Source organism: Dipteris shenzhenensis, chromosome 8 (genome assembly GCF_047967505.1).
Source record: "Dipteris shenzhenensis isolate YYH24624 ecotype China chromosome 8, Dip_SZ_1.0, whole genome shotgun sequence".
Lineage (NCBI taxonomy): Eukaryota > Viridiplantae > Streptophyta > Polypodiopsida > Gleicheniales > Dipteridaceae > Dipteris > Dipteris shenzhenensis.
In genome coordinates this window covers 17,455,519-17,483,191 of record NC_141603.1, presented here as the reverse complement: position 1 = coordinate 17,483,191, position 27,673 = coordinate 17,455,519, and the positions used below count along the sequence as shown (strand labels likewise).

Here is a 27,673-nt window from a genome sequence, read left to right as displayed (position 1 = left end):
CAAGCATAGGGAGAAGGAAAGGATCAACAGAGGCCATAATCTCAACAAGCTGGTCTACACCAAAGAGAAGAGCGATATGTTGTTGAAAGAAGATCTTGCGCTTCAACATGACATGAACTGATATATATCGAGGAGTTTGAAAAGGCTGATTGGGTCAGATGGGTAGGTTCCAAGGAAACATTGCACCTCCTTCATAGACACCTTTACACAGCTCAAAACACTCTCCAAACTATCATAAGACACAAATACCCATAACTTTCAATAGAGACATGATATAAAATATTCAAACACATATCTAGATGCACCTTGAAATGGGCTTCACTTTGATATAAGTTTCATAAGAAAAAAGAAGCGGTCGGAAAGATATGGGCAGTTTACTGGACGGGGGTAAAAACTATTTGAAAAAGAAATAGTCACACACAGAGAGTCATAGATTTTTTGTTAGAAATCTAATACAATAACTAAAGACATAAGATGATGTTCTTGAAGAGAGCTTTGTGCTGATATAAGTTTTGTCCAAATCGGACCACCGAGCAAAAAGTTATGAGCCAAATATTGACAGTGGGTCAAACTATCATAAAAAACACCTACTTCTTCTATTGGTGCCGACTTGGGAGAGTGACTACCTCAATGATTAGACTTCATCAACGATCCAAGTCCCATAGAGGTCACCTAGGAGGGAAGGAAGAGCTCCCTTTATGGCTTGGGAAATAGATAAACCATGTATGTGCAATGAGCGGCCGAATAGACAACACTTTTGAGCACTATAGAAGAGAAAGCAATGGAAAAAAAGGGAAGAGACACTCAAGAGAGAGAACCTGAAGTGACCTTCATTACCAATAGAGTGAGACTCCACTCTAATGCAACTCAAAATACTACAAAAACAAGGGAGAAGAAGAGGTTTCATACGTACAAGAGGGAGTAGAAGCTCTAAGACTACTCATAGAGAGAGATGGACTCAAGAGTCTACATAACAGAATATCTACAAGAGGGAGAGCTCATGGAAGAGGCTTGAGGAGACTAGAGCTACAGCAACATGAGGCCTAATGGTGGAAGAGATGATGAACAAGAAGGGCTCCTTTTATAAAGATTTTGTCACCCTCCTTCACCCAATTACAATTGTTGCCTATAGATTCCTTTCCCCATCAATCACATAAGCCCATATGTCACCATCCATGTCCTTTTTGGCTACTCTTGCCATGTATCCCATCAAAAGATGCTCAAGACTTTCAAAATATTGAGAAAGTCAAGAGTCTCCCCACATGGAGCCCATAGGGACCCTCTCTTTTCCATATGTCCACATCCTCCTTATTCCACATGGGAATTCTAGAAGGATTCCTGTCGACTTTACACTCCTCCACATGCCTTCCACACTCTTGGCGTGTGGCCTCTCTTATATTATTGGAACACATGGACATGAGCCCACCTCTTTATATGACTCACTCTTCCTATTTTCTAAAAACCCTATAATATCCCATACACAAATAACTCTCACCCCATACCAAGGTATTTATAATTCATACCTATGGTATTTACAATGATCCATTCCACTCATCCTCTCAATCCCATACAATATCTTAGAAAATAGAAATAAGTGAGAGCCGCTAGGCTATCACTTGGTACTCAAACTCTTATCAAACATGGAAGAAAAAAATACCAATGCCAAATAAAAAATATCAAATTTTGGCATCACAGTAGCTCACAAGCTCGCCCATCTTGTAAATACAATCCTTCACATCCTTTGATGCACTAGGAGAAATGCTAGTAGTTAGTATGAACTAAACACATGAGCGATGGTTGATTAGTTGCTTCTACACCCACAAATTTGAAAGGAAAAAGAGATTATGCTGTCATACTTACTTGGAGCATCTTGTGCCAATCGTGTGATTTTGAGCTGAATATAATTGCTCTACACCTCTTTTCTTTCTCTTTGTGAAGGCCCCCTTCAAACACCTCATACATCTAGTAGGAGTACGAATTGTAGTGATAGCTCGCTTCACCACCACCATTTCTAGCATTGATAACCTCCATGGTGCATGAGGTAAAAAGACACGCCCATTTGGCCTCTCTTAGGGCCAAGCTTCATGTATCCTCCATGTGGTGCGTGGATCCTCCTTTATGCCTATGGAATCTCGTGTCCCATTCAAATGTTCCCAAATGGTAGATGCCACATTCTTGAAGATATGCATGGGATCAAGCAGGTGATTGATCTCAAGCTGGGAGTCGATAAAAGATGGAGTATCTAAACAAAAGATGGTGTTCGGATGCAATCTCTATTTTCATTCAATATAGCACACAATAGTTATAAACCCTTATCGGCTCATGCCAAGTGGTGGAGGAGTCATGGAACCACCCCAAATTCTCATCCAATCTCCTATAGTGAGTGACTGTGGGGGGACTTAATTCCAGGGGGCGACATATCTAGATCAGGTGGGAGAAATCGATGGTGATTAGACTCATAGATGATCTTATTCAATGTGTCTGCCCAAGACCACAAACAAGACATGCATGGTAACCTGATATAGTGAGACCTAGACAATAGATGCAATTGTGTAAGTAAGGTGGGTTTAGGGTGCCTTAATGCCAATTGCCTACTCATAATTAAAAGTTCAATGCTTACCTGAACACTTGCCATAGTCTAGAAAGTCATGCATCGTCGTCCACATCAAGACTACTTTGTAGTTGAAGTCTCGTGAGGGACGAGGGAGGCCTGCTCATGTCATGCACCTTAATACCTCTCCAAAGTACCTCCAGCTCATCAATCAAAGACTCCAGATAAACATCAGGATTTTTGACTTTATGTTTCCCTAGAATTAGAAGAGATAACATAACATGTCCTTTCTTAATCGCCATAGAGTGTGGAAGGTTATAATTCTCTAATATCACTAGCCATACATTGTAAGAGGTGCTTTTAAGACCAAATGGGTTCACACTATCCATACCCAATCCAAGTCTCAAGTTCCTAGGTTCTTCCTTGAAGCTTGGCCATGTGTCTTTAATATGCTTCCACACAAGGGAGGAATGCCATGACATGAGCTCTGTAATGGATTTGCACTTGAACATATGTTGGATGCAAGGGATTATGGGAAAATGTCACAGAACCTTACGAGGCACATGTCCAAAGTTTTGAGATCTGCTCTATATCTTGCCTCTCCACAAGTAGGACATTCTCTTGCCTCCCTATGTGGTCCACAAAACATAACGCAATCATTGATGCATGCATGGATGCACTTGTAATCCAATCCTCCAAGAGATCACATGTTGCCTTGCCATATCTCTTGAGGTCAATAATTTATTCTCCCTTGGAAGCATTTTACACAATAGCCTTCACGTGAAGACCATAAATGAGAAAAAGTATTCCACTAATTGACCCACTAGCATGATTCACCATGTTTGCAAAATAGACTTTAAAGCTTACTTGAGTAATGCATTCACACTTGCATTGCTCCATCCATAGATGGCCTACAAGTTTAATAACTCAAGGGAGGCACGTAGAACAAAGAGTGTGCATCCCCCAAAAAGTGGTGTCAATGCTACAGTAAAAAGATCGTCGTGCTCCATGCTATCATCCCTACCTAAGGGCTGATGGACAAATAAATCTCGCACCATATCATCAAACACCTCCTCCTCCACAGCCTCATGACACCATCACTCCATGCATCTGTAACGGTCCCTCCTGACGATCCCACCTCATATCGCCAATGCTTCGCCTCCTCACGATGAGCATAGGGCAACAATGTGGGTGTGGCACTGCATCCTATATCAAACTGAAAAAGGATCATATATCAAACACTTGAACACCCATAGGTATCACGAGATTGCACGCATGATGGAAAGAGGACATGCATGATGGAAATCACAGGATTGCATGCATGATGGAAAGAGGGCATGCATGATGGAAATCACAAGATTGCATACATGATGGAAAGAGGGCATGCATGATGGAAATCTTCTTCTCTTCTTTTCTGCAGTTCATCATGTGGCCAAGAAGTTCTTGAGGAGCCTCGCCTAATCTTCAGGATGCCATATTATAGCAATTATATAACCTTTTGGGGCACCCTCCCACTACTCAAGGTTATACACATACATGACGAGTACTCAAAACATCCCCCAGGAGTCGGTAGTATAGACTCCAAACCACCCCAACCCCACACCAGCTAAGATTACTCTTGTGGAGTCAAGACAGCCCAGTAAGCTATAGAGCCACATCCCTTCTGCCCAATCATCAGAAGTCCCTTCGCCCCTGTGGTCTAGTGTCCCTTCTCGCTGATCATCAGCACTCCCTTCACCTTGTAAGAAAACAATACAACGTCTATGCTCAACAGATAACAGGATCTCATATGCAAGAGAGAAAACAGATAGTATGGAGAATCAAAAATTTGATTACTGTAGAACTGATACAATAGATGGCGCTGCCTCCCAGCCATGCACTCCTGTGAGAGAAGCTTCAATGGCAATCTAGAAATAGTAGAGGACGGAGGCTGGATGCTAAGGAATCAGGGTTGCTGTATCCAGTGATGAAATGGGCTTCACGGGCTTGCTCTTATATAGCCACTAGTCATAGTCGGTTAGACCCAATTTGGTGACCGACCCAGTCCGCCCAAAACGGTCGACTGGGGGTTGGTCCCGAAATAGGCCACCGACCACATGATAGAACTGTGGCGTAAAATAGAGCAACTTACCTATGGTCTCCGTTCGGCCCACAGCCATCCAGGATCATCTTGCATGGGGCTCCAAATGGGCCCTGCAACCCGAGAGTGGACTACCCCGAGAAATGCTATGTCTACCCTTAGTGCAGTTAGTCATGGGATGCCTTCCTACACTTGCATGTAGCCTAGTTGGCAGTGTGCCAACTCCGTCCAGCCATCAGGCCACACATGGCCCCCATCTGGTGTCCAAACCAGGACCTACCAGATAACCGAGCTACTTAAATGCCTTCTCCTCATATGGGGGCTTACAAGTAGAGTTAGCTGGTTCCCGCGCAGTGTGGAGCATTGATATCTAACACATCCCTATGGTGGTCTAGAGTCCCTTCTCCCCCCTGTAGTCAAGAGGCCCTTCTACCTCGTAGAGCTGCCAACATACTTCTGTGTGGTCGAGAGTCCCTTCTCCAAACACAAGTGGCTAGCATACTAGCTTTTTACGATAGGATAGTAGGCGTAGTAGTAGGGAGAGCTCTGGGGGATGCATGGCACAATGCTTTGGGGGAGGTAATGGTGGGGGCGGGGATGATTCAGATGATGCAGACGTGCTAGAGGGTGATGGTATAATCTTCTATGACATCACTCAGAGAGGAGGCATCTTGATGGATGCACAAAGAAAGGACATCATGGCCTTCATGCGCTCTATAGTTGCTAACAACTATAGAGATTCCTTTATTCCATACAAAGAGTATCCAAAAAAGGTTGGCTGATTAGACCATCAATGCTATACAGTCTAGGTATCCCAATCCCCCCAATGTTGAGTTCACAGATAAATGGGCAAAGTCAAAGATTGTTGTTATACTTGCCAATAAAAGATCTTCACTTAAGAGGCATGCACTAGCCGAGATTGCCAGGAGAGAGGGAGGTCAACCACCAAGGGGCTAGCCCCACACCACTCATAAGCGTGAGTGGAAGAAAGCAATCAAGGTAGCAAAGGCAGACCCCAATCTGCACCACATGGAGGCACGAAGGATCCAAATGGAGCAATATGAAAACGTGCATTTTGGAACAGGGGGTGTTGAATAATGGGAGGTCCAATTTGTAAGTATCGATCTCAAATTATATTGTGTTTATGTGGTTTATTAGGAGGTTGTTTCTTTGTACTAACCCCTCCGCAAATTGTATCATCTTGCAACTTGATATCATGGGCAGGTACCCTACTCTTGTCGAGATAGCCTACCATCGTGGACGTCGCAGAGGACATACATGGAGGCACTTCTATGATGAGGGGTTGATTACTGAGGAGCAGTATATCCGGGCTATTGGAGCGCCCCCCAAGTATTTAAAAGTACTTAAATAATGTCAATATTGTAAATAAATATTTTATTTTTCTTACATTGATACATGTTGTCCCTCATTTACAGGCCCCTGGGGATATTCAGGAGGAAGAAGGCGAGGATACTAAGGAGGAAGAAGGCAATGAAGAAGGCGATGAAGAAGGGAGCGAGGACGTGGATGACTTAGATTAGTCGTAGAAGTAGTGCTAGCTACTCTTTTTTGTACTTTAAGCCATTGGCTTGGCTTTGTGCCTCTCTTGTATATACACTCCTCTTATTTTTTATATTTGAAGCCACAGGATGTGGCTTGGCTTCGTGCTATATGTACATACAAGCACTTTTTGGGCTATAAATTAATATACACTCCTTTTATTTTTTTGGCATTCAATTTCCTTGTGCAATGTTCTATCACTGAATGCCTTGTGAACTAAACGTTTTGGAGTTGTAATGTTTTATTTGGAATTGTAATCATAGGCTATAGATGTGCTTGGAATTGTGCTAATTAAAATGCCAACCGTGCTAATTAAAATGCCGTTGGCTGTAAGAATTGAATTGCACACTGTGGAAATGGAATTCTTGTAACCACAGAGCATACACAGCATTATGTTCAACCATACAAAATTCTACTTTTTTTAAAAAAAAATCTATAGAGCGTCTATAAGCGCGTCTATAGGTGTCTATATGCACGTCTATCTATTATATAGATGCGCCTATAGATGCGAGTCTCTAGACACACTAATAGATGCGCTTGTAAGTTTTTTTTAGTTAAAGAAGCGCGTCTGTGTGTGCGTCTATGGATGCTTTGTGTTGTTGTGAGAGTTGCTTTCAATGCAAAGAACACATACCTCTATCTCATTTATGCTAAAAGGTATGGACTTTAGAATCTATACACAATAATGCAATTAGCTTGAATATAATAAGTGATCATTACCTAAGCTTTAGGCAGAAGAGTGATTCTTTCTCAACATATTAGGTTAAGTTGACTGACAATATATTATGAGGTGCACAAGAGTGGAAAAGCTGTGCAGCTGAATATATTTGAGATTTATGTCAAATTTCAAGAGTATAGTCATGTCATCACCATAGGATAAGTGAAAACATGGCTACACCAAATGCATGATATTGTCCAAGCTTTATACTTCCCAAACATTCAAATCTATGTTTATGCTACATTGAAGCATCATATGAAGGCAGTGGAGGATAATCACCACAAAGACCATAACATCAATTGTTAGCTGGAGAAAGCTCTACAATCTAATTCTTTGAAAGAAAAGAAAATGCATGAACTTGTAAGTGACTTGCAAAGAATGCAAGCTGCACTGAACATAGTGCAGGCTACAAGGAACAAGCTTGAAGTTGAAGCCATAAAAATGAAGGATAATCTTGTGGAGGAAAGATTGACCTTGCAACAGACTATGCATTCTCACACATGAAATAGCAAAGAGGAGATCAAAGGGTAAAGAGATTCTATTGCAAATAAGGAAACATAAATTCAAGGATTGAGATTACAGGTAAATTGCTACAATCTACACTATCCCATATCAAGGAACAAGAATAAAACTGGCTAGATCAGCAAGCTCAGTGTGAAATCCTCGGTTAGCAAATGAAAGAAAGAAACATTGCTTACAATGAATTGTTTGATCTTCACCAACAAACAATGCTACAATTGTCAAAGAGAGAGAACATCTAACTTGAAGAGAAGGAAAACATAGGTCACTCAAATTCAGCAGACTTAGAAAGAAAACTGGGTTACATTCATAGTTGGGACTTGTAACCATCGTCATGTTTAGAACCTTACCTCTCTAGAGCAACAAAATGAAGTCGACTCATCACGAGCACCAAATTTAGAGAGGTTGTAGCTGGTTGATGTGAGGTATGTCTTGCCCCTACTAGTGGACTAGCATTGTGTCTGCATATACTAGCAATTAACCTTAAATTCCCTTTAGATCAACAACTCGTATTAAAAAATGAGCAAATCACAAAAAAGCATTTGTTGGAGGAAATCAAAACAAGATTTAAAAGCAACAATAGCAACTTATTACTTGCCAAAAAATTGAGCAAAGTGACCGAAAAGCATTTGCTGAAGGAATCCAATGTAGGCAAGGAAGCCATTGTCCAATGAGCACTGAAGTTTAAGAGCCAACCTGTGGGTTTTTCACAATTATAGCCAATAAGTTATCGCTAGCATGAGTTCCCACAATACCGTAATGCACAAATGGCATGAGTAGAACCAGCCAGCCAAGGATTTATACAAAAATTGGATACACATATTAATGCTTTCCTTCCACTCAAGCAAAGAGAATGGGCCCTTCAGTTATGGGCTTTCTTGATTTAGCCCACTTGATGACTAGAACTAAAGTTATGGGCTTTCTTGATTTAGCCCACTTGATGACTAGAACTAAAGACAAGGTGAGTGTATCGATATTGTTATAGCTAGAGCCTAGAAGAGATGATGAAGCATCTACAACAAGTTGGTTACGAGGAGAAAGACAAAGTTCAAAAGCATAGATGTGACTAGAGATCGAGGGAGCGGGCGAAACTGAAAGTGGTTCGAGTATATTCTCAAAGAATGGCGAGAGAAATTGAAACCTACATGTATATACTCTCAAGAAAGGGAGGGCAAAATTGAGCTTGTGAATGGGAGTGAAATGGTCTCTTTGGGGCTGAAAATTGACTTATAAAAGTCTATTAGAATAGCCCTTTCATATCAAATGGAGCCTCAAATAACGGTTTATGATTAGATGCCCCTCCTTTGAATAGAGTGCATGTATGTATTGTTGTGGATTGAAGGCGCTTGTATTTCTATAACTTTATTTGATATAATTCTTTGGGGAAGAGTCCGATGCCTCTCTCTCTCTCTCTCTCACAGACACACACACACAACACACGAAAAATCTTCCTTTCATTGACGACTAAATCAGGAAGACAATGACGTCTGGATTTCAAGCTTTTATCAGTAAAAATGGCTTCATTTTTTCTTTCCAAAAGTTCTGTATGAACCTGCATCCTGTTCTTTCAGCTGCAACGAGCAAAGTTTTTGCCAATATATTGTGTCGGTTACACAATCTCTCCTTTATTTTTACGCTTTTAGGAAACTGAATCTACAAGGGTGCGTAGCGGCAAAGCCTATTTGCTTCGAATGTATACAGTATTCTATCGAGCTAAAAGGGTTTTAACATGCTTCAAGATAGATCGTCAGAGCAAGCCTGCTTGCAAGCGAAGATCAAATTTGCTTGAAACACAGAGAAAGCTTGCTTGCAAGTGGCTCAACGATCGTGTTCGTTGAGCCATGATGGAACCGAGCCTCCATCCGCTTGAGCAGAATCGTGACCCCATAAATCCGACGACGTACTCGGCAGGACTCCAGTCGGCGTTCCCATGTCCTCGATCGGATGCATCATCTCTATATCCCACATAAAATCGCTCTCCAAAAAGCTCAACACACTTGGTGAAGGGACGAGTTCCTTCGTTGTATCGTGCATTTCTGAAATATTTGAAATATGCTTGCGTGGAGTCGGCTCCAATTCCATGAACTTGGAATCTTCCAGCTTCACGCAATAATCTTCACCAGGAGAGTACATTGCCTCACTGCGGGGATATAGCTCCGCTAAAATCGTAAGGAGCTCACCACCCTCCATGGAAGATCCGCTGGTGCACTCAGAGAAAGCTCTGTGGTATGACGCTGATGCAGGCACGGAGGCAGACCACATTAGGGGCTCCACAGAATTTTGTGGTTGCTTGGAGTTGGTGTGAAAGACGTCCTGTGAAGGAGAAGAAGCTTCTTTGTGCTCGACCGTCAGTGAGCTGCTGGAGGACATAATACTCGCAGGAGATGACGGACCAAGAATGCTCGCTGTAGGTGGTGCCAAATGAGTTTCAGTGAAAGATACAGTGCTCGAGACGGCCTGCGATGAGGTCGATGCTGAATTAGCCTGCAGATTGGAGCGGAAGGAGGCTGCACGTTTCAACGCATCCAATTGAGTCGGATCCATAGCTATCGGCTTGGCTTTGAAATTCAGAGCTGGAGAAGCTACAACAGGCGTTAATCTGCGCGGCTGAAGATAAGCGCTATTGGGACGGCCAGCGGCTGAGCTTGGGTGGTAACGGATGCCATACGCACTGCCTGCAGCGACAGTAACTGGCGTGATATTCTGGGATGCGTGTGGAAGTTGGACTTTTTCGAGAGGCTGGTGTGTCTGGGGATCGATGCCCATGTTGCGGAGCTGCTTTTTCAGGTGGGTGTTCCAATAGTTCTTGATCTCGTTGTCTGTCCGCCCAGGAAGCCGGCCTGCAATCAGAGACCATCTACAAAGCAAGCAACGATCATTTGTCAGATTGAATACAATTCGCAGCAGCCTTTGCAATGCACCAGATGAGACAATTGTGTGTCACAATGTTTCGAAAATCCAACTTCAGTCCCAGTCCTCTTTGCACGTGACATCATATGCATCATATCCCATCTACCTCGAATCCGCTCAAGACCGCTGGGATATCAAATTACGCTTCAAACCTGTTGCCCAGCAAAGAGTGCAGCTTGATGATCAGCCTATCTTCTTCTTCCGAAATGTTTCCTCTCTTCAAATCTGGCCGAAGATAGTTTATCCAGCGCAGCCTGCAACTCTTTCCGCACCGCAAAAGTCCTGCGTAGGAGACTACAAACCATCAGCTTTACAACTTCACAGCATCGAGGGCTATGGACTTCCAGAGTGTGAAGGAATCAGTAACTTGACGGCAAGATTTCTAGAGCAGGCCATCAACAACAACAGAATCGATGAAATGCAACTGTTCTCATTTCTAACCTGCAGCCTTTGGCAAGGTCCTCCAAGAGCCCTCTCCGTGAGTTTTGATGTATTGTATCAATCGCATGTCTTCCTCGCGAGTCCATGGTCCTCTGTTGAGTCCAACTTTCTCACAGCAAGGTGCCCGGCCCATATTGTAAGATATCACACGTTAAGAGTATTGCTCTGGACCTGGGATAGCCTTACAGCATTTGAGGTTTTGCTAGCATGTCACCACTTCGGCGCTGCTACAATAAAATACTCCTAGGATGACGACTATCTCGTGGCATGTGATTGTGGAGTAACGGCCTGGGCTGGCTGCATGCATGAAAAATTTCAGGAACGTCAAGGTCAGAGGCTCATTCGATCGACGTGGGGGGTCGAGCTGAGAGAGGGAGAGAGGTGGCAAAGGGGATGATACGCGTTGAGCTAGGGGTGCGCATGAGGCCGAGGCAGCAGCAACAGGAGAAGCAGCAGCAGATATTGTTGCAAGGAGCCGAGGGAGAGACATAAATTGCGGTGATAAGGGGGCGCGATGAGGGCTGACTGATGAGAATTGGGCAGCCCGAGCCCCGCGAGGGATGGGAATGCATTCAAAGGAGGAGGAGGAGGAGGAGGAGGGCGGGGATGGAGGCTAAAATGGTGGCGGGAAGGAATGACGGAAACAGTGGGTGAAGCTTGCAACAAGAGCAGCAGCAAGAGTCTGGGCGTGGGATGGGGGATATGCATTTGCATATATGTATCAAAAATTAAAAAACACACATTTTTCTTTTTAAAAGATCTCTCTCTCACACACTCACACACATTTTTATTTTTATTCTTAAACAAGATGAATTTCATTCATGTGGCTGCCCTAGATGGTGAGGTGCAAAGGGGGTGAATTGCAAGCTTAGAGCAGGAGAGAGAGAGAAGGAGAAGAAGAAGAAGAAGAGAGAGAGAGAGAAAGGGGGAGAAAACACTCGAGGATTGAAGGGATGAAGTCCTTACTGAAATGCCTCAGGGAGGCATTTCCAAAAAGGAAAATGGAGAGCGGCCGCGAGCCAAATTTCTTTTTTGGAAATGCCAACCTGAGGCATTTTCAGAGACGTCAAGGGTCCCACGAGAGGCAGTGACAACGACAAGAAAATGCACCTCCATCATTTTCCAATGCGATAGTGACCCATGATCATGCAACCAGCAGCCAACGAAGCAATCCATCCTCTTCCAACATGATTGTGACATGAGAGTCGATGGATGAAGTTTTCCTCGAAGGAAGACCCAATATCGAAAGGCTGGAATTTATTTCCAGCCGACCGCAGACCAAAAAAAAGTGAACATAAAAATAACTAAATACTTGATTTTTCTCTTTTGGAGACCAAACGATTACTAAGGGCCGTTTCCTACCCGTTTGCCCATAAATCGGTGCACGAAGTGACCACCAATGAGAATGTGTGCTTTTTCTTGCGACGCTTCACACCCGTCCGCCCAGTTGGAGCAAAAAGAGGACATGGAATCCAAGTCACGCCCAAGCTCGAGAAATATTTCGGGCGACCTTAGAGCACCGCCCAAGAGAGCATCCGCGTAGTTTTATCCAATAGCACGCTAGGCTAGGACTTGAACAGCACACAAGAGAGCATCCGCGTAGTTTTATCCAAGTTTAGCAGCTTTACCATCAAGACAAGCCACTTTTGGTGTTAAACATGGGCCACATTTAATACTTAATGAAATTACATCCACCCCCTTGTGAATAGGGACGTAGACGGACGGGTGGTTTTCTCCAAGTAGACACCAAGACATGCATTTTGGGGGCCTCACCCGTCTGCAGACAGGTGTGAAACCACCCTATAAGGGCTACCCATTGAGGGCACACCAAAAAAAGTATGTACATTCAAAGTTGATGTTGTCTCTCACACACACACATTTTTCTTTTAAAGATCTCTCTATCTCTCTCTTACACACACATTTTTATTTTTATTTTTATTTTTAAAGAAAGTATGTATTAAGGTTGCTCCAAAACACACACACTCTGTCTCTCTCTGTCTCTCCTTCTCCTCTCTCTCTCTCTCTCTCCCTCTCTCTCTTTCTCTCTCTCTCTCGCGTCACTATCTCTCGTGCACACAACTTGTATCACACACTGTATAAGGGTTGACTGAAAGAGATGATGGAGTAGCACCAGCGCGGGTGAATCCGAGCTTTACGTCGAATGAAGGTTCCAGAACAAAACGCACACAGGATATGAAAACCTCCCCCCCACACACACACACAAACAAAGCGCTATGGTAAACTCAAATGAACCAGCAGCTGCAGCTTGAGTTTGGGCGAACGAGCAGGAACCGGAGCACTCTTTCTCTGTCTAGTCGCTCTCGCATGTTAAGGAGTGCATGAAATTTTGCTCGGCGAGCTTGCTGAAGTAACTTTGTTGTGGGCTGCGGCACCGATTGCTCGCAGTGAGGAGGCAGCGCGACCACAGGAGGCGCGACCACAGGAGCGCTTTGGATTAGCAGTCGTGTGCACAAATCGAGCAGGCAGAGGCGGGAGATATTGAATGGATTTACAAGCAGCTAGAGCCTAAGAGAGGCGAGGATACGGTCGCCATAGCCAGCCAGCACGAAGCGTGCCCATCATCGGCCCCCCATAGCTTGTGTGCATGCTCATCATCCATCATTCATCCCTCATCATGCCCACACACTCCTTTCACTCCATCCCCATGGCCATGGACGGGCTTCCACCTCTTGGCCTTACCTCTACCAGGAATACAATGTCTCGTGCAAGGAAGATCCCCCTAATTCACAGAGCCATTGCTATCTCCAGCCCTACACAAGTTCCTTGGTTGCATAGAGCCATTGCTATCTCCAGCCCTACACAAGTTCCTTGGTTGCCTACTCTATGCCTTGCGTCTAATTATGCAATGTCAAATGTCACATCACAAATATTTAGCCACAACAATCACTCTCATACACATTGTGCGACTCAAGACATTCACTATGTAAGAACTCCATGTAGCACGTGTGTTCAAGGGGAATTTAAGAATCCCCCTGGTGCTGTAGTGAGAAATCCATGTAGCACGTGTGTTCAAGGGGCATTTAAGAATCCCCCTACTGCGAATGTTTCTAACCTATATACACCCCCTTTTATAACTTTTTCAATGATTAAAGTAAATGACCAAATAAATTCCATATTCCTACTACGTCATGTTATTTAGACTAAGGAATGGCCCTTCCAACTTTCAAAGGCTCATCATGGAAATTTTAAGAGACTATGTTAGCCACTTCACATGCTAACATTTATATACTACCCAGGAGGCCCACCTCATTTGCCTTTGCAAAGTATTCTAGTGCTACCAAGAAACTAAATCTCATGCAAGCTTTGTGGTAGATTTGAATGGAGAGTTTAAATTAATTCAAACTACATTTTAGGAAAAAACTCTTAAAGAAGTCTAGGAGTGATTTACAACTGGGACTGATTATATTTAGTTACCATTCAATAAATGAAAATACCACACAGTATTGATTAGTTTTATTGTATAGCGTCTCAATTTTACCATGTGCTATTCTAATACCATGCAATAGTAACACCTTATTGTATAGTCATTATTAGATACCAAGTGGTGCCAATTACTTTATGATACGCGTGCACACACACACACACACACTTTTACCATTGTATTGTTGTTATCTTTAAGAATCTAGTACTCTCTAATTGATCTTGCTCGAGTCTCCAAAACAACAAAAAGGATTTCATAAGGCTTTAATAAGGATTAATAAATCTTCAAATTAATGAATTTGTGAGTTAATTCTATCCTTCCAAAAGTATTATGTGTCGGTTGTGTGAATTCCATTTGTTGGCTTGTATCGCCCCCCACATAGATATCAGTAGCATTATTTCAACATGTCTCATTGGTAGTGCCAGATTTTTGTTAGTTGATAACTACATAATAGTTTTATTCTTTAGTTTTTAACTAGAGGGTAGGATTTTTTAATCAATTAAAGATGCTTTTAGTGTTTAATTGATAGTTAACAGTACTGAAATTTTGTAAATAATTATGATTAGTAAATTTCACATGAAACAATTACTTTTAGTGTTTTTAAATAACCAAAAGATTTGTCTTCTAGTTTTTTAGGTTCATTTATGTCAACAAGTATTAAACCATACATGGCTGTAATATATATAATTGTAGTATGAGAGATATATTTCTTTATTTTTTTATTTTTTTAACCTTAAACCAATTGTAAGGCTCACTTATGCTGACTTATATTCGTAGTCCAAATCGAGCATGTGGCTTTTGAATGGTGGTTTCTATCAACCTACAAATTATAGAAAATCTTATACGTGTGTTTGATATTGAATGTATGGGCATCTATTACATGTGGCATTTGCAATTCGTTATACTTGTTGAGAAGGTAGCATGTCCATATAGATCAAAGTATACACACAATATTGATTATATAAACTAATAATCATCTTGTTTAGGTCTCTTTAGAAAAGTTTAGATTTTGGTAGCATGTTGATACACAGAAAAAAAAAAGATTGGCTTTAGTGTTCGATCTCAAGAGGAAAAAAGGTAGAGAAATGAAAATAGGTTATAACATATAGCTCATATAGTTTTAACAATTATACTCATCCATGCAAAGCATTGCTAGCTGCTGCACTAGTGTGTGTGAAATATTGATATTTGTCGATAGAGTATGGTATCATTAATGATCATAGTGTAGATAAGTATTTACTTGAGAAATAGTGGGATATGGAAAAAGATGACACACGATTCCATGTCCATTTTGTTGGTAGATTCCATGAACATAGTCCTCCAATTATGTCAAGAAAGGACAAGATTATTGGACGGTTTCTCTATCTCAAGGTTTACATGAAATCTTATGAGTGAAAAGATGTATGTAGGATGTAAAATGTGATAATAAGGAAATTGAAATTTCTTAAAATACTATGGATATCCATGTAAGAATTGTTATCTATTGCACTTGACATTTGTCAATAAAGCATGATGCCTCAAATGATCATAGTGCAAATGAATGCTTACATGAGAAAGAGTAGGATGTGGGAAAAGCTAACATGCCATCCCACACCAATTTTTGTGCATGAAATGTTACAAGGGAGAAGTTATACCTAGGGTGTAAAAAGTGATAGTAGGATTTAGAACATTATAGATACAAACTGAAAATATTATGGAGCTTTTATATTGGATACTACACTTATGTGTGTGTAATATTGACATTCATCTGTAGAGGATGATGCCTTGAATGATCATAGCATAGATAAATGCTTTGAGACACAGTGGGATGTGAGAAAAGGTGACTTGCCATCCCAGCCTATTTTAATAGGTATATTACCACTTGTCTAACCATATAATATTTTAAATATACCTATTAAAATAGGTATATTTTAATATACCTTTTTTTTAATAGTATACCTATTAAAATAGGTATATTAAAATATACCTATTTTAATAGGTATATTGCCACTTGTCTAATTATATAATTATCTCAAGAAAGACAAGATGATTGGATGGTTTCTCTATCTTGTAATTTAGTTGCCTCATTAAAATGTCACAAATTGGAAATGATATATGCACGAACATAAAAGATCGTGATATGGGTGCACATCAATTTAAAAATTATTTATTTTTTGTCTTAGGCCAAAAGTTGACATTCTTATAGGTACCAACATTCTTCCCATGAACATGTAGCCACAAAGTCACTTTTCATTCACATCCTCATAGGTACTTGTTGCTAGCTATTATTATTGCAAGAAGTTGATTTCCCTATTTTCCATACTCAGGTTCCATGCATACAATTACCTACTATTATACCAGTTGTACTTGTTCATTGAAAACTTCTTAGATGCTGGCTTACTCAAGGTCAAGGTAGCTATGCAAGATGACATTCAAGTGTTCATGCCCAATTGGTATACTCAGGTTCCATGCATACAATTACCTACTATTATACCAATTGTACTTGTTCATTGAAAACTTCTAAGATGCTGGCTTACTCAAGGTCAAGGTAGCTATGCAAGATCACATTCAAGTGTTCATGCCCAATTGGTATACTCAGGTTCCATGCATACAATTACCTACTATTATACCAGTTGTACTTGTTCATTGAAAACTTCTTAGATGCTGGCTTACTCAAGGTCAAGGTAGCTATGCAAGATGACATTCAAGTGTTCATGCCCAATTGGTATACTCAGGTTCCATGCATACAATCACCTACTATTATACCAGTTGTACTTGTTCATTGAAAACTTCTTAGGTGCTGGCTTACTCAAGGTCAAGGTAGCCATGCAAGATGACATTCAAGTGTTCATGCACCTATCTTGAGATAGGCACAAGTGACTGGCCCTTCACAATCAAAACGTTTGGATCATTGCAGGCTTGCTTATCACCTGAGGCTAGATGCAGTGATTTGTCAATACTTACCCTTGCATGAGCAAATTGTGATTCTATGCAAGGCCCACTAAGGACGATGTGGTGGCCATTTTGCTGATGATGTGACTAGCCAAAAGGTGTTCCAAGGTGGACTCTAGTGGCCAACGGTAGCTAGAGATGCCTACCACTATGCCAAGCAATGTCATATATGCCAGAGTTGGGCTAGCCAACCACCATCAAATGCTGCACAATCAAGTGCTACCCCTCAAGCCATTTTAGAAATGGGGCCTAGATTTTGTCAAACCTTTCAAGCCACTTATCCATCTGACTAGGAATCACTATATCCTCATGATGACAAATAATTACAGCAGCAAGTGGGTTGAGTTGTGTGCGTGATGCGTGACAACTCGGTAGCCTCTGTGGATAAGTTACTCTATGAAATGATCATCACGAGGTGGTTTGCTTTCCCCATCGAGATGATTAGTGATCAAAGGGGCCATTTTCTCAAGGATCTTATTAAAGTGATCTCGCCAAATGGCACATCTTCATTCATAAAAAAGTCCACCATCCACTATGCTCAAGCCAATGGGGTCTTCCAACAAAATCATGTAGACAGTCATGAAGAAGATAGTTAATGATGGTCATTAATGAGAGCCATACAAACTGGGACCAAAGCCATATTTCTCTATATGGGCCTTCTAAATGCTCATGAAAAATGTCGTTAAATGAGAACTGGACCAAATAGGACCAAAAGCTATATTTTGCCTTATGGGCATTCCAAACGGCATACAAGGTCGCCACTAGAATCATCCCATATTGGATTCATTTCCTTCTTATAGTTCTCATTTAAAATCACTTCAAAATCTCCAAGTAGCATTTTTCCTATAAGATAATTGTGAACCTTATCTTGCCAAATTTTAATGTCAAGAAAATAGTGAAGAAGGTTGAGAGTTCGATCATGTCAACTTTGTCTTCAACTATGTCATCACCTCTTTAGTTTTATCATTGTGATCTCTCTTTATGATCAAGTCATCAACATATAGGATCTTATGAACTTCCTATCCTTCTTTGCATGGAGGTACATATTTGCATCTAGTGCACTCCAAATTACATCAATTACTCTAAAATAATCATCGATAAGTGAGTACCAAACTTGTGGTATTTATTTTAGCTTATAAAAATCATTCTTATCCCCTTCTTAATGGAGGTAAAAAACTGCATTTGATGCACTCTAAAAAATGCTGATTCTTTAAAGTAATAATTGATCCACTAGAATTGTTCTTGTGGGGCCTATTTTTAGCGTATAGAATGCCTTTATGAGTCTACACACCTTATCACTCTAGATCTAGAATCTAGGTGGTGTTCCACATAGACACCCTCCTTGAGCTCCCCATTTAATAAAGCTAACTTAACATCAATCTAAAAGATGGACTACTTTGAATGGGTTGCCAATGTGATCACATTTGCATTGTCTCGTTATGATTGGTGGGAATGAATATGTCATCGGGGACTTTAGCCCTTCATGCAAACCTCTGTCTACTAGCCTGGCCTTATACTTGTCAAGTATCCCATGAGACTTACATTTGACCTTGTACATCCATCTGGTCCCTATGACCTTCTATGGTAGTGGTTTAAAGCTAGATCCCATGCTTTATTAACGAACCAAATGTGTTTACGCATCCATGAGCTCTGTGACATCATCATTTGGGGTTGGGATGGCAATAGGGTCAAGCGAGTGGGTGAGGGAATGTGTGGTGGCAGAGGTAGGAGTTGTAGAAGAGCGTGTTACTTGTTAAGAACTTTCGACTTCGAGTAGCCCCACCTAGCAATACTGCAGACTAGATGATCTCAATCAGAGTCTTTGGACTCCTAGTTGGAGCCACATTTTACAAGTCTTTGTGGCCCTACCAATTAATCATTTAGCCAGCTAAAGATAGTTACACCCATGGGGCTGTGTGTCAGACATTTTGAACATCTTCTAGTTTAAATGCCCCTTTGCATCCCACCATGGATGACCATTGGTGGGAAGATGGATTTAAAGGGCATCATTCCCTATTATAAAGGCTACCAATTAGTTTGAATGAGAAGTTATCTCTGCTCACTTGGATCCGGGCATTGAGTAGTATACTCCACCAAGACATTGAGCATAGTATTCCTTCATCAAACTCTGGCAATTTGTTCCTATTTCAACTATCATTTTCATCTATTTCTCTTTGGTTTAGTCCTTGCTTTTGCTTCATTTCTAAGTTTTGTTGCTAGTCGTATGAGTATTCTGACCCAACCCATTGTTACATCACATCATCTCTCACGATTGCATGTGCCCAATCGAAGGTGTAAGAAATCATATCACCCTGATGGAGACTCCAATAGGTTTTGAGCACAAGCAATCCAAGGGTAATATCAATAAGGTATCAATCTCATCATCTTCCACCAATAAGATCCACAAGCTTCTCACTTATGATTGGACTATCCTACCAAATCTAGGTAGGACATGGGTATATGTCAAGGTCCTTCCCCACTTTAACAAAATCACCTCCCTTGTGCAAGACACTATAGTGGTTGCCACCCATTTATTGAAGTGAATACTCACTCAGTCTTCACTCTACTCCTATTAATTAGTCTAAGCATGGCATTTATTTTAGATAAAGTATGAAGAAGACAATCAAGAAGAGACCATGCTTGATAAGTATTGGATTGAGGAGAGAAGGGTCAATGTTTGCTTGGGTGTAGCTAATCACGAAACTATTTTCGGGCGCACTTTAGGGCCATGATGCGACGCGCTCCTAGGTGAGATTTTGAATTTTTTGTGGACTTGCACTCTTGCCAAAAATTTTCCCAACTTCATGATGCCGTAATGGCATAATAATGAACATCGCAGAGCTCGACACATGGCAACTCTGCACTACATCATGCATCTTTGCACTGCTTCGCACAGCGTAGTCTATGGCTTGACCACCTATTATTGCATAACCTTTTGCCACAGCTTTGCCACTTGTCATTGAGTAGCGCGCCCATGTAGATCATTAAAATTCAAGGTTGGGTTGGAGAGACCATCGATCTGGTTCTTGGCATAATAATTAGATGCAATCTATCATTTTGAACACCATCGTAATGTAGTCTTTAGCCTAACCACCTATCATTGCGTAGCCTTTTGCTGTAGCTTTGCCACCTGTCACTGGGCAATGCAGATTATAGGTTGGCTTGGAGAGACCACTGCACTAGTTTTTGGCATAATAATGAGATGTAATCTATCATTCTGAACATCACCTCAGTGCATTCTCTGGCTTGATGACCTGTCATCACCCAAAATTCAAAGTTGTCTTGGAGTGACTACCGTGCTAGTTCTTGGAGTTGTAGCTCCATTACCTATTTTTACGTATTACAAGAGGAGGTCTATGACGACCACTACACTGGCAAATAGAAGGAGATCTATGACAACCACCACGGTAGTTCTTGGAGTTATATATTTGTGTACCAAGCAAAATGTATTTCCTTGTGCAACCAAGGAAAATGCAATTGATGATATGGTCCCCTCTAGGAGCAAGGGCCATATTGACATGCCATAACTCTCCAATGGCATCCTGGATATTGTATAATGCATGTCGATATGGCCCTTGCCCCTAGAGGGGACCCCTCAAGGGCCATATTGTCAATTACATTTTCTAAAAGTTTAATTGTATTTTTGTAGATGTATCTCCACGCAACCACAACGATGGGTTGTTGGATCTATTTTATCACTATTTTGGTCCTAAACCAAGGAAATTGTAGTCCTACTTTACTAGTATTTTAGTCCTTGTTGCAATAAATCCTAAATGAGGGCAAAAGAATTCCAAGCCACTGTAGTGACTAGAGGCCTGGTGGTGCCATCCAGATAATCAACTATAATTCATTGAGTGAAAATTGGAGTGAAAATTGAGCAAAAGAGATTATAATGTACATCTACATCCAATAATAGGTTATATAAAAACTAACAGCTTATACTGAGAAAAAATTGAATAGGATCTTACATTTATAAAAACTCAGCAATTGCTGAGAGCCTTAAAGGCCAAAAGATTACATCTAGTGACCATAACCATTTAAATATAAAACTTAACATTAGTGCACACTGAGAGTCTCAAATTGAACAAAAAGAGATAACATAAATGTAATAAAATTTCAGCAATTGCTGAGAGCCTTAGAGACCAAAACATTACATTCAGTGAGCAAAAAGATCATTGAGAGCCTTAGAGGCCAAAAGATTACATCTAGCCATTGCTGAGTGGTTATGAGCCTCGTTAAGTAAGAGGAAATTTGTACAACTCAGTATTGCCGCCAGCCTAGCTTGTTGCATTAAATTTTTTTAGGGATCCAATGGAGGAGATGATGGAGAGGCCGAAGACCATGCACATTGCCAAGACTCATATTATGGCCCCCCCAATAAGATGAGAGTACTTTGATGTGATTATCATGAGGCCTTTGTTGATGTCTAGGGGGAACCCATACAACATGACCATAAAGAGGCCATAGGTGAGCATGTCATCTAAGGTGGTGACATGCAGATATGGGGGAAATCAATCATGGGAATGAAGGGTGTCCACTAGAGCTAGAATTTCTACTCCAAGTGAGTGCAACACAATCACCTTATATGAGAAGGCGGATAACATTGGCATCACGTTGCATTGAGGGGTGGTAGTAGGTATGGTGAAGATGAGTGGGTGAGCAATGGAGCAGATGAGCAGGGGAGCAAATGAGTTGGAGGAGGGAGCATGGAGCAAAGTAGAGTAGTGGTGGAAAAGATCTGGAGTGTGTGTGGAGCAAAGTAGCAGAGCGTGTGGAGCAAAGTAGCAAAGCAAGACGGATGAGAGCAACGTAGTAAAATGCCAAATGCCATGGATCTTGTGTGTTATAAAGTTTGAGCCATCGTGGTGGCTAGAGGCTTGGAGGCCCAAGGTTCCATCCATATTAATTGCTGGCCACCGCAGTGGAATGCTAGGTGCCACCCCAAACAGGCTGGTAATTGTGAAACAGATGCCTGGTGGTGGTAACTGGCAAGTGAGCAGGCCACTGCAATGGTTGGTAATTAACTACCAGCCCGGTGGAATGTAAGCCATGACAGACATGGCTAATGAGAGCCACCACCACTGAGTAGTAATTATCGCAAAAGTAAATCACAAAACCTAATCACCTCTGATCACTCATTACCTTACACTCTACTAAGCATGCAATCCCGATGACTGGTAATTTACTGCACTTGTAGTAATCATGCACGCAAGCCACTGGAAGATGAGTGATTGCCAGCCACTATAGTGGCTAGTAATCAACTGCCATCCCAGTGGCATCTTAGCCACCATAGACATGGCTAATGAGAGCCACCACCACTGGGAAGTAATTACCAAAAAAGTAAATCATGAAGCCCAATCAACTCTAATCACTCATTACCATGCACTCTAGTACTCTACTAAGCATGCAAGCCCGGTGACTGTAATTTATTGCACTCGTAGTAGTCATGCATACAAGCCCAATGGTGGTAACTGGTAGGTGAGTAATTGTGGGCCACTACGGTGGTTGGTAATTAAGTACCAGCCCAATGGCATCGTAGTTGCCACCACAGACGTGCTACTGAAAGCCACCACCACCAGGCAGTAATTACCACAAAATTAAATCATGAAGTCTAATCAATCATTAGCATGCACTCTAGTACTCTACTGAGCATGCAAGCTTGGTGATTGGTAATTTACTGCACTCGTAATAATCATGCATGCAAGCCATGTGGTGGCAACTAGTAGGTGAGTAATTGCGGGCTGCCACGATGGCTGGTAATTAACTACCAGCTCAGTGGAATCTTAGCTGTCACCATAGACGTGGCTGGTAATCTTAGATGCCACCACCTCTAATCACTCATTATGATGCAAGTTAGTACTGTTGCCTTGAGTTAATCAAATTTCGGGCCAACCACCATGGTGGCTCTCACCTTGATAGTTCCTTGTAGTCGGGCTACAAACTTAAGCCTCCACTATTCCATTCCCTTCTTTATTTCATCTTCTATCCCTCTCGACTGTTTCTTTCTCCCTTGCACTAGGACTACAAACTTAAGCCTCCACTATTCCATTTCCTTCATTGTTTCATCTTCTATCACTCTCGATCATTTCTATCTCCCTTGCACTCTTCTTGTAACTTCTATACCCTCTCGTAATGGACCCTGCATAGTCCGCGAGCTCCTCACACAATCTTTCCTCCCCCTCTACAGCACAGTGCAAGACTCTCCTCCCTTGATCTTGAAATCATGACATCTAAGGGCTCCTCACTCGCTCTTCAAAAGCCCAATTTGGATGCTCTGAGAAACTTCACTAGGTTGGTACAGGAGGTGAACGTGGAGGGGGGACAAATAGTCTGTCAAGGTTAGAAGATTACCATCACTGAAAGCGTGATTGGAAATGCACTAGGCATTCCTAGAGGCAATTTGCAAGCACACTTCTTTGAGAAGCAGTGGAAGAGATAGGATATTCTAGACGTATATCCAAACACTCAAATTAGTAAAGATGGTGGAGTCAAGTTTTCTAGCTTGCCAACAAACCTCCAAAAGCCACAGATGTAGCAAAGGCAGCGCAACTTGAGAAAATTCTCAGGGAGGGTGCAGAAGCCAAGGTAGAGGAGGAAAAAGCGCGGGCCTTTTAGGCACAAGAGCAAGCTAAGGCCACTGCAAAAATGGTTGACATGGAAAGGCATAGAAGAGAAGAAGCAGAGAAGTGCATCAAGTAGCTCCAAGATAGGCTTGAAGAAGTTAGAAGTGAAAAGGACATCGTGGACAAGGAGCTAGCAATGATGCAAAAGGAGCTTGAAGATCAGAGAGCCAAAAGGGAGGGTCTTTACAAACAACTCTGCCACATGCAGAACGCATTCAACGTTAAAAAAGATCAGATGATGGATGAACTGAAAAGGGAGAATGCAAAAACTAGGATCTACAAGAAAGGCCAGGAAGGATAAGGCAAAGAGCACGTGGGGTGGAGAAGATAATGAGCCAACTCTCTAGGCCAAGAAGGCCAAGAAGGATGCAGAGGGCAACCATGGTGGAGCAAGTTGCAGCAGCCACAATAGGAGTTGTTTTTCTCAAAACACTGTTGGAAGTTCAAAGAGTAAGCTACAAGACCCTGCAACAAGATTACGATAGGGTTGTGCACAAGCTTGCAGTGGCTTTTGAAAGTTTTGAAAAGTAGTCCATCATCGTGAGAGATCTCCAAACTAGAGTAAAAGTCTTGGAAACGGCCCATGTTGATGTTTTTGAGAAATTTAAGTAGTCTGTTGTCGTGAGAGATCTCCATACTAGAGTGGAAGTCTTGGAAACGCCCCATGTTGGTGTTTTTGAGCAATTTAAGCAGCTTCAAGAGATGTTGAGGAATCAGATGAAGCTATTGCATAGAGTGAGCAAAGAGTGGAGGAGATGAAGGAGAACATCCGTAGCCTTAGGATGAGGGAGCAAGGAATTAAGAAGTAACTTCATCATGTACAGAAAATTCAAACTATGGTATGGAGGGTCACAATAGTTAAATCAAATGCCTATCCTGCTATGCAACAGGGTCCAAAATGCATGTTCTTCCATACCCCCATCATATATGATTGCATGATTGTTAGTGGTGTCGCCAAAAGATTGAAAAACACCTACATATATCCACTCTTAGCAAAGGAAATGCCAAGTTCATACTTCAATCTGACTAATGTTGAAAAAGAAAGAGATAGTACAAAGCATACAAATAGCTGAGACAATCATTTGTAGAGTGAAAATATTGCATATAGTTTGTATTACAGTAGATAGCAGCAACTCTCTTCCATGAAAGAGGTGATGACCAGCTTATAACAATATCCGATGGTATTCCAGATAACAGTCAAAAAATAGATATAGTCCCAGAAATGATGTGGTGGATAAGGCCACTACTACATGCTGTTTGGGACATTTATAACTGTCCCGACAGTTACAAAAGTATCCAATACTTGCTATTGTAACCCCCCCTTACTAGAGGTCTACTAACCCTCCTTGGTTGAGGTCCACATGGGTGGAGGAGTCATCCTCAACACCTGGCACACCCAGAGGTAAAACTTTTTTGCAAAAAAGGTGGACTCGAACCCTTTACTAGAAATATTCCATCAGCTGAACTTTGATGGGGAGGTTGGAGTTCAAGTCATAGACTGCTCCCTTAGCAACAATTGGGTCTCCCTCATCCACATCCTCTTTGCAGTACTTGTTTCATTGTAATTCCTCCTCACATGTTGTATGTTCTTCTGCAATATCTGCACTGGGGGCTAAGGCATGGCTCAGGGTTGCTGTGTTTTTTGTGTCCTTATCTATGGCATCCATGAATGTGGTGTGCTTTGCATCCAACTCTATTTTTAGGTTCTACTAGTGTGTTGTAGCTGGCTTCTCAAACTGTGCTTTCAAATCAAACATTGATGTGTCATCATGCATGGGCATCTACCTCTATTTCGCATCTTGTGTTGTAGATCGGAGCACCTCTAACTCATGTGCCATGATATTGTATGCATGTGCGGCAAACGCAAAGGCATCATAAGGTCTTTGAGCAATTACAAATAGGTGTTTTTTGAGATTTGACCATGATAGGTCTTGAGACGTCTTTACCAACTGATTCTTCATATCTTTGATTTTAGAGAAGTTGAGGAAAACTCCATCCACCTCTTCTACCATGTCCTTGAGCTCTTGTTCAACTCCTTCCAAATGCATGGATTCGTTCCTTCAGGATAATCTTTGCAATATTTAAGTCTATGTGGGCTACACCCATTCGATCTAGTTGCAGAAAAAATTCTACTTTCATACCCTGTAGCCAAGTTGTTTCAGTTGGTAGGCATTCCTTCTGTACTCTCACTTGGACAGTGAGCTTTGAGATTTGCTTGTCCTGCACTTCTCTGTATTGGTTATATTCTTGCTTGATTGCCTCTAGTTCTGACTGAGTGTCGTCAAACTTCTTCAAGATTTTTTACTGCTTAAGCATATACTCGTGTACCGCCTTCTTATCTTCTGTCAACTCCTACACTTGCTTTTGTAGCTGCATCTGTACCTCTCTCCTTATCAAAATAGTTCTATAAGACTACGAAGGCATGTTTTGCCTCCATGCTGGAGACTATTCCTACTGCTGGCAGACTTGTCACATCTTGAGTTGGGGATTGTTGCAAGTCTTGCAGCTGCATCTGTACCTTTATTTGCTTATCAAAATAGTTTTGCAAGATTATGAAGGCATGTTCTACCTCCATGTTGGAGACTATTCCTACTACTGGCAAACTCATCACATCTTGAGTTGGGAATTGCTGCAAATTTGTCAATTTGTGGATAGGGGAAAAGTCCTCGAAGGGGCTTCTGGGAGGCGATATGAGCAATAGCCTTGGCAATGTTCTCCTCTGGTTTATTCCAGGTCTTTGTCTTTGGAAGCATGGATTCCGCCCAATTCTTGGTAGATTTGGACTCTGTCGAGCTAGCTTATAGCTCTTCTCCTACTAAGGGTGTATCCCATAGGAGTTCTGCCAAAGATTGGCCATACACAGCCATAGTAGCTTCATCTTTGAAGTAGTGAGCATCTTTTAAAGCTTGAAGCATGGCTTATTTTGTCTTTTCTTCCTCATGCTAGTTGTCTTGCATTGCTTTGGTGTGCTCCTCTCGGTACTGAACGATTACCTCTGGGTTCCTCGTACCGATCTGGCCGGCAACTTCAAATAAGGCATCAATAAATGGTGCTATCTTGGAATGAGCATTTGAAGTGCTCAAATCCTTTTTGGCTATTTCTCTCATAAGCCGTGAGTGGTTGCACCCATGATATTTGTCCCCTTCTCTCGACTGCACTCAGCGTCGCATAAGAATCCCTACTCATAGTATTTGTCTTTACTAGAGCAACTGCATTCTTTCTAAATACCAAACAAGCTATTGGCGCCTTCTTAAATCCTGAACATTATTGATGAAAAAATAATTTTTCTATGTCTCTGGCAGCCCAAATTCTTTTTGCATGTTGGAATTGACATCCTTCTTATACACAACTTCCTCATTGATAATGGGTAGGTGAAAGACCTGCGCTATAATTTCAGGGGAAACCATTACATTCTCTGCAAGCATACCTCTGCTTCTTTGGAAACTCTTGTATTGTGCCAGTGCATCATGGTGTGCCTTCCATGACATCCAAGGTAAGCTCACATACTACAATAAACCGATTTTCTTTAGCCACTTCTGATGTTTGGAGAGATCCATCGATACCTTGAAGTTTGCAAAGCTTGCCATGAGCATCTGCTTCTTTAGCCAAGGAAGGGGCAGTTTTCCCTCTGATTTAGTCTCCTCTGCTATGAGTATAGACTTTTCCTTGGCCGGGGCCTCTTACATGGGCTTTTGCAAGCAGGGGTGAGAGAATTCTTGTGACGCATGTTTGCATCGAGGAGTGTTGTATTGTTGAAGAGCTCAAGGGTTGTTCTGAGGCGCTGGGAAGTGTGAGCCGATGGCTTCTCTTGGGAGACATTTGTAAATCAGTCGCATGGGAGAAGCTAGCATCGATGTGTCGTGGCGATTGACGGTTAGTCAGTTCGGCATGCAGGGAA

The 27,673-nt window shown here is 41.8% G+C and overlaps 1 protein-coding gene across 1 annotated transcript; it reads right to left on the bottom strand.

Moving 5' to 3' along the window:
- Positions 1–9,246: 9,246 nt before the first annotated feature.
- On the bottom strand, positions 9,247–10,912 carry LOC147899204 (uncharacterized). Its single transcript, XM_087377659.1, has 3 exons — positions 10,780–10,912; positions 10,491–10,620; positions 9,247–10,285 (listed from the first exon to the last, which is right to left on the bottom strand). The coding sequence occupies exons 1-3, from the start codon at positions 10,910–10,912 to the stop codon at positions 9,247–9,249; spliced, it is 1,302 nt and encodes a 433-aa protein (XP_087233785.1).
- Positions 10,913–27,673: the final 16,761 nt, after the last annotated feature.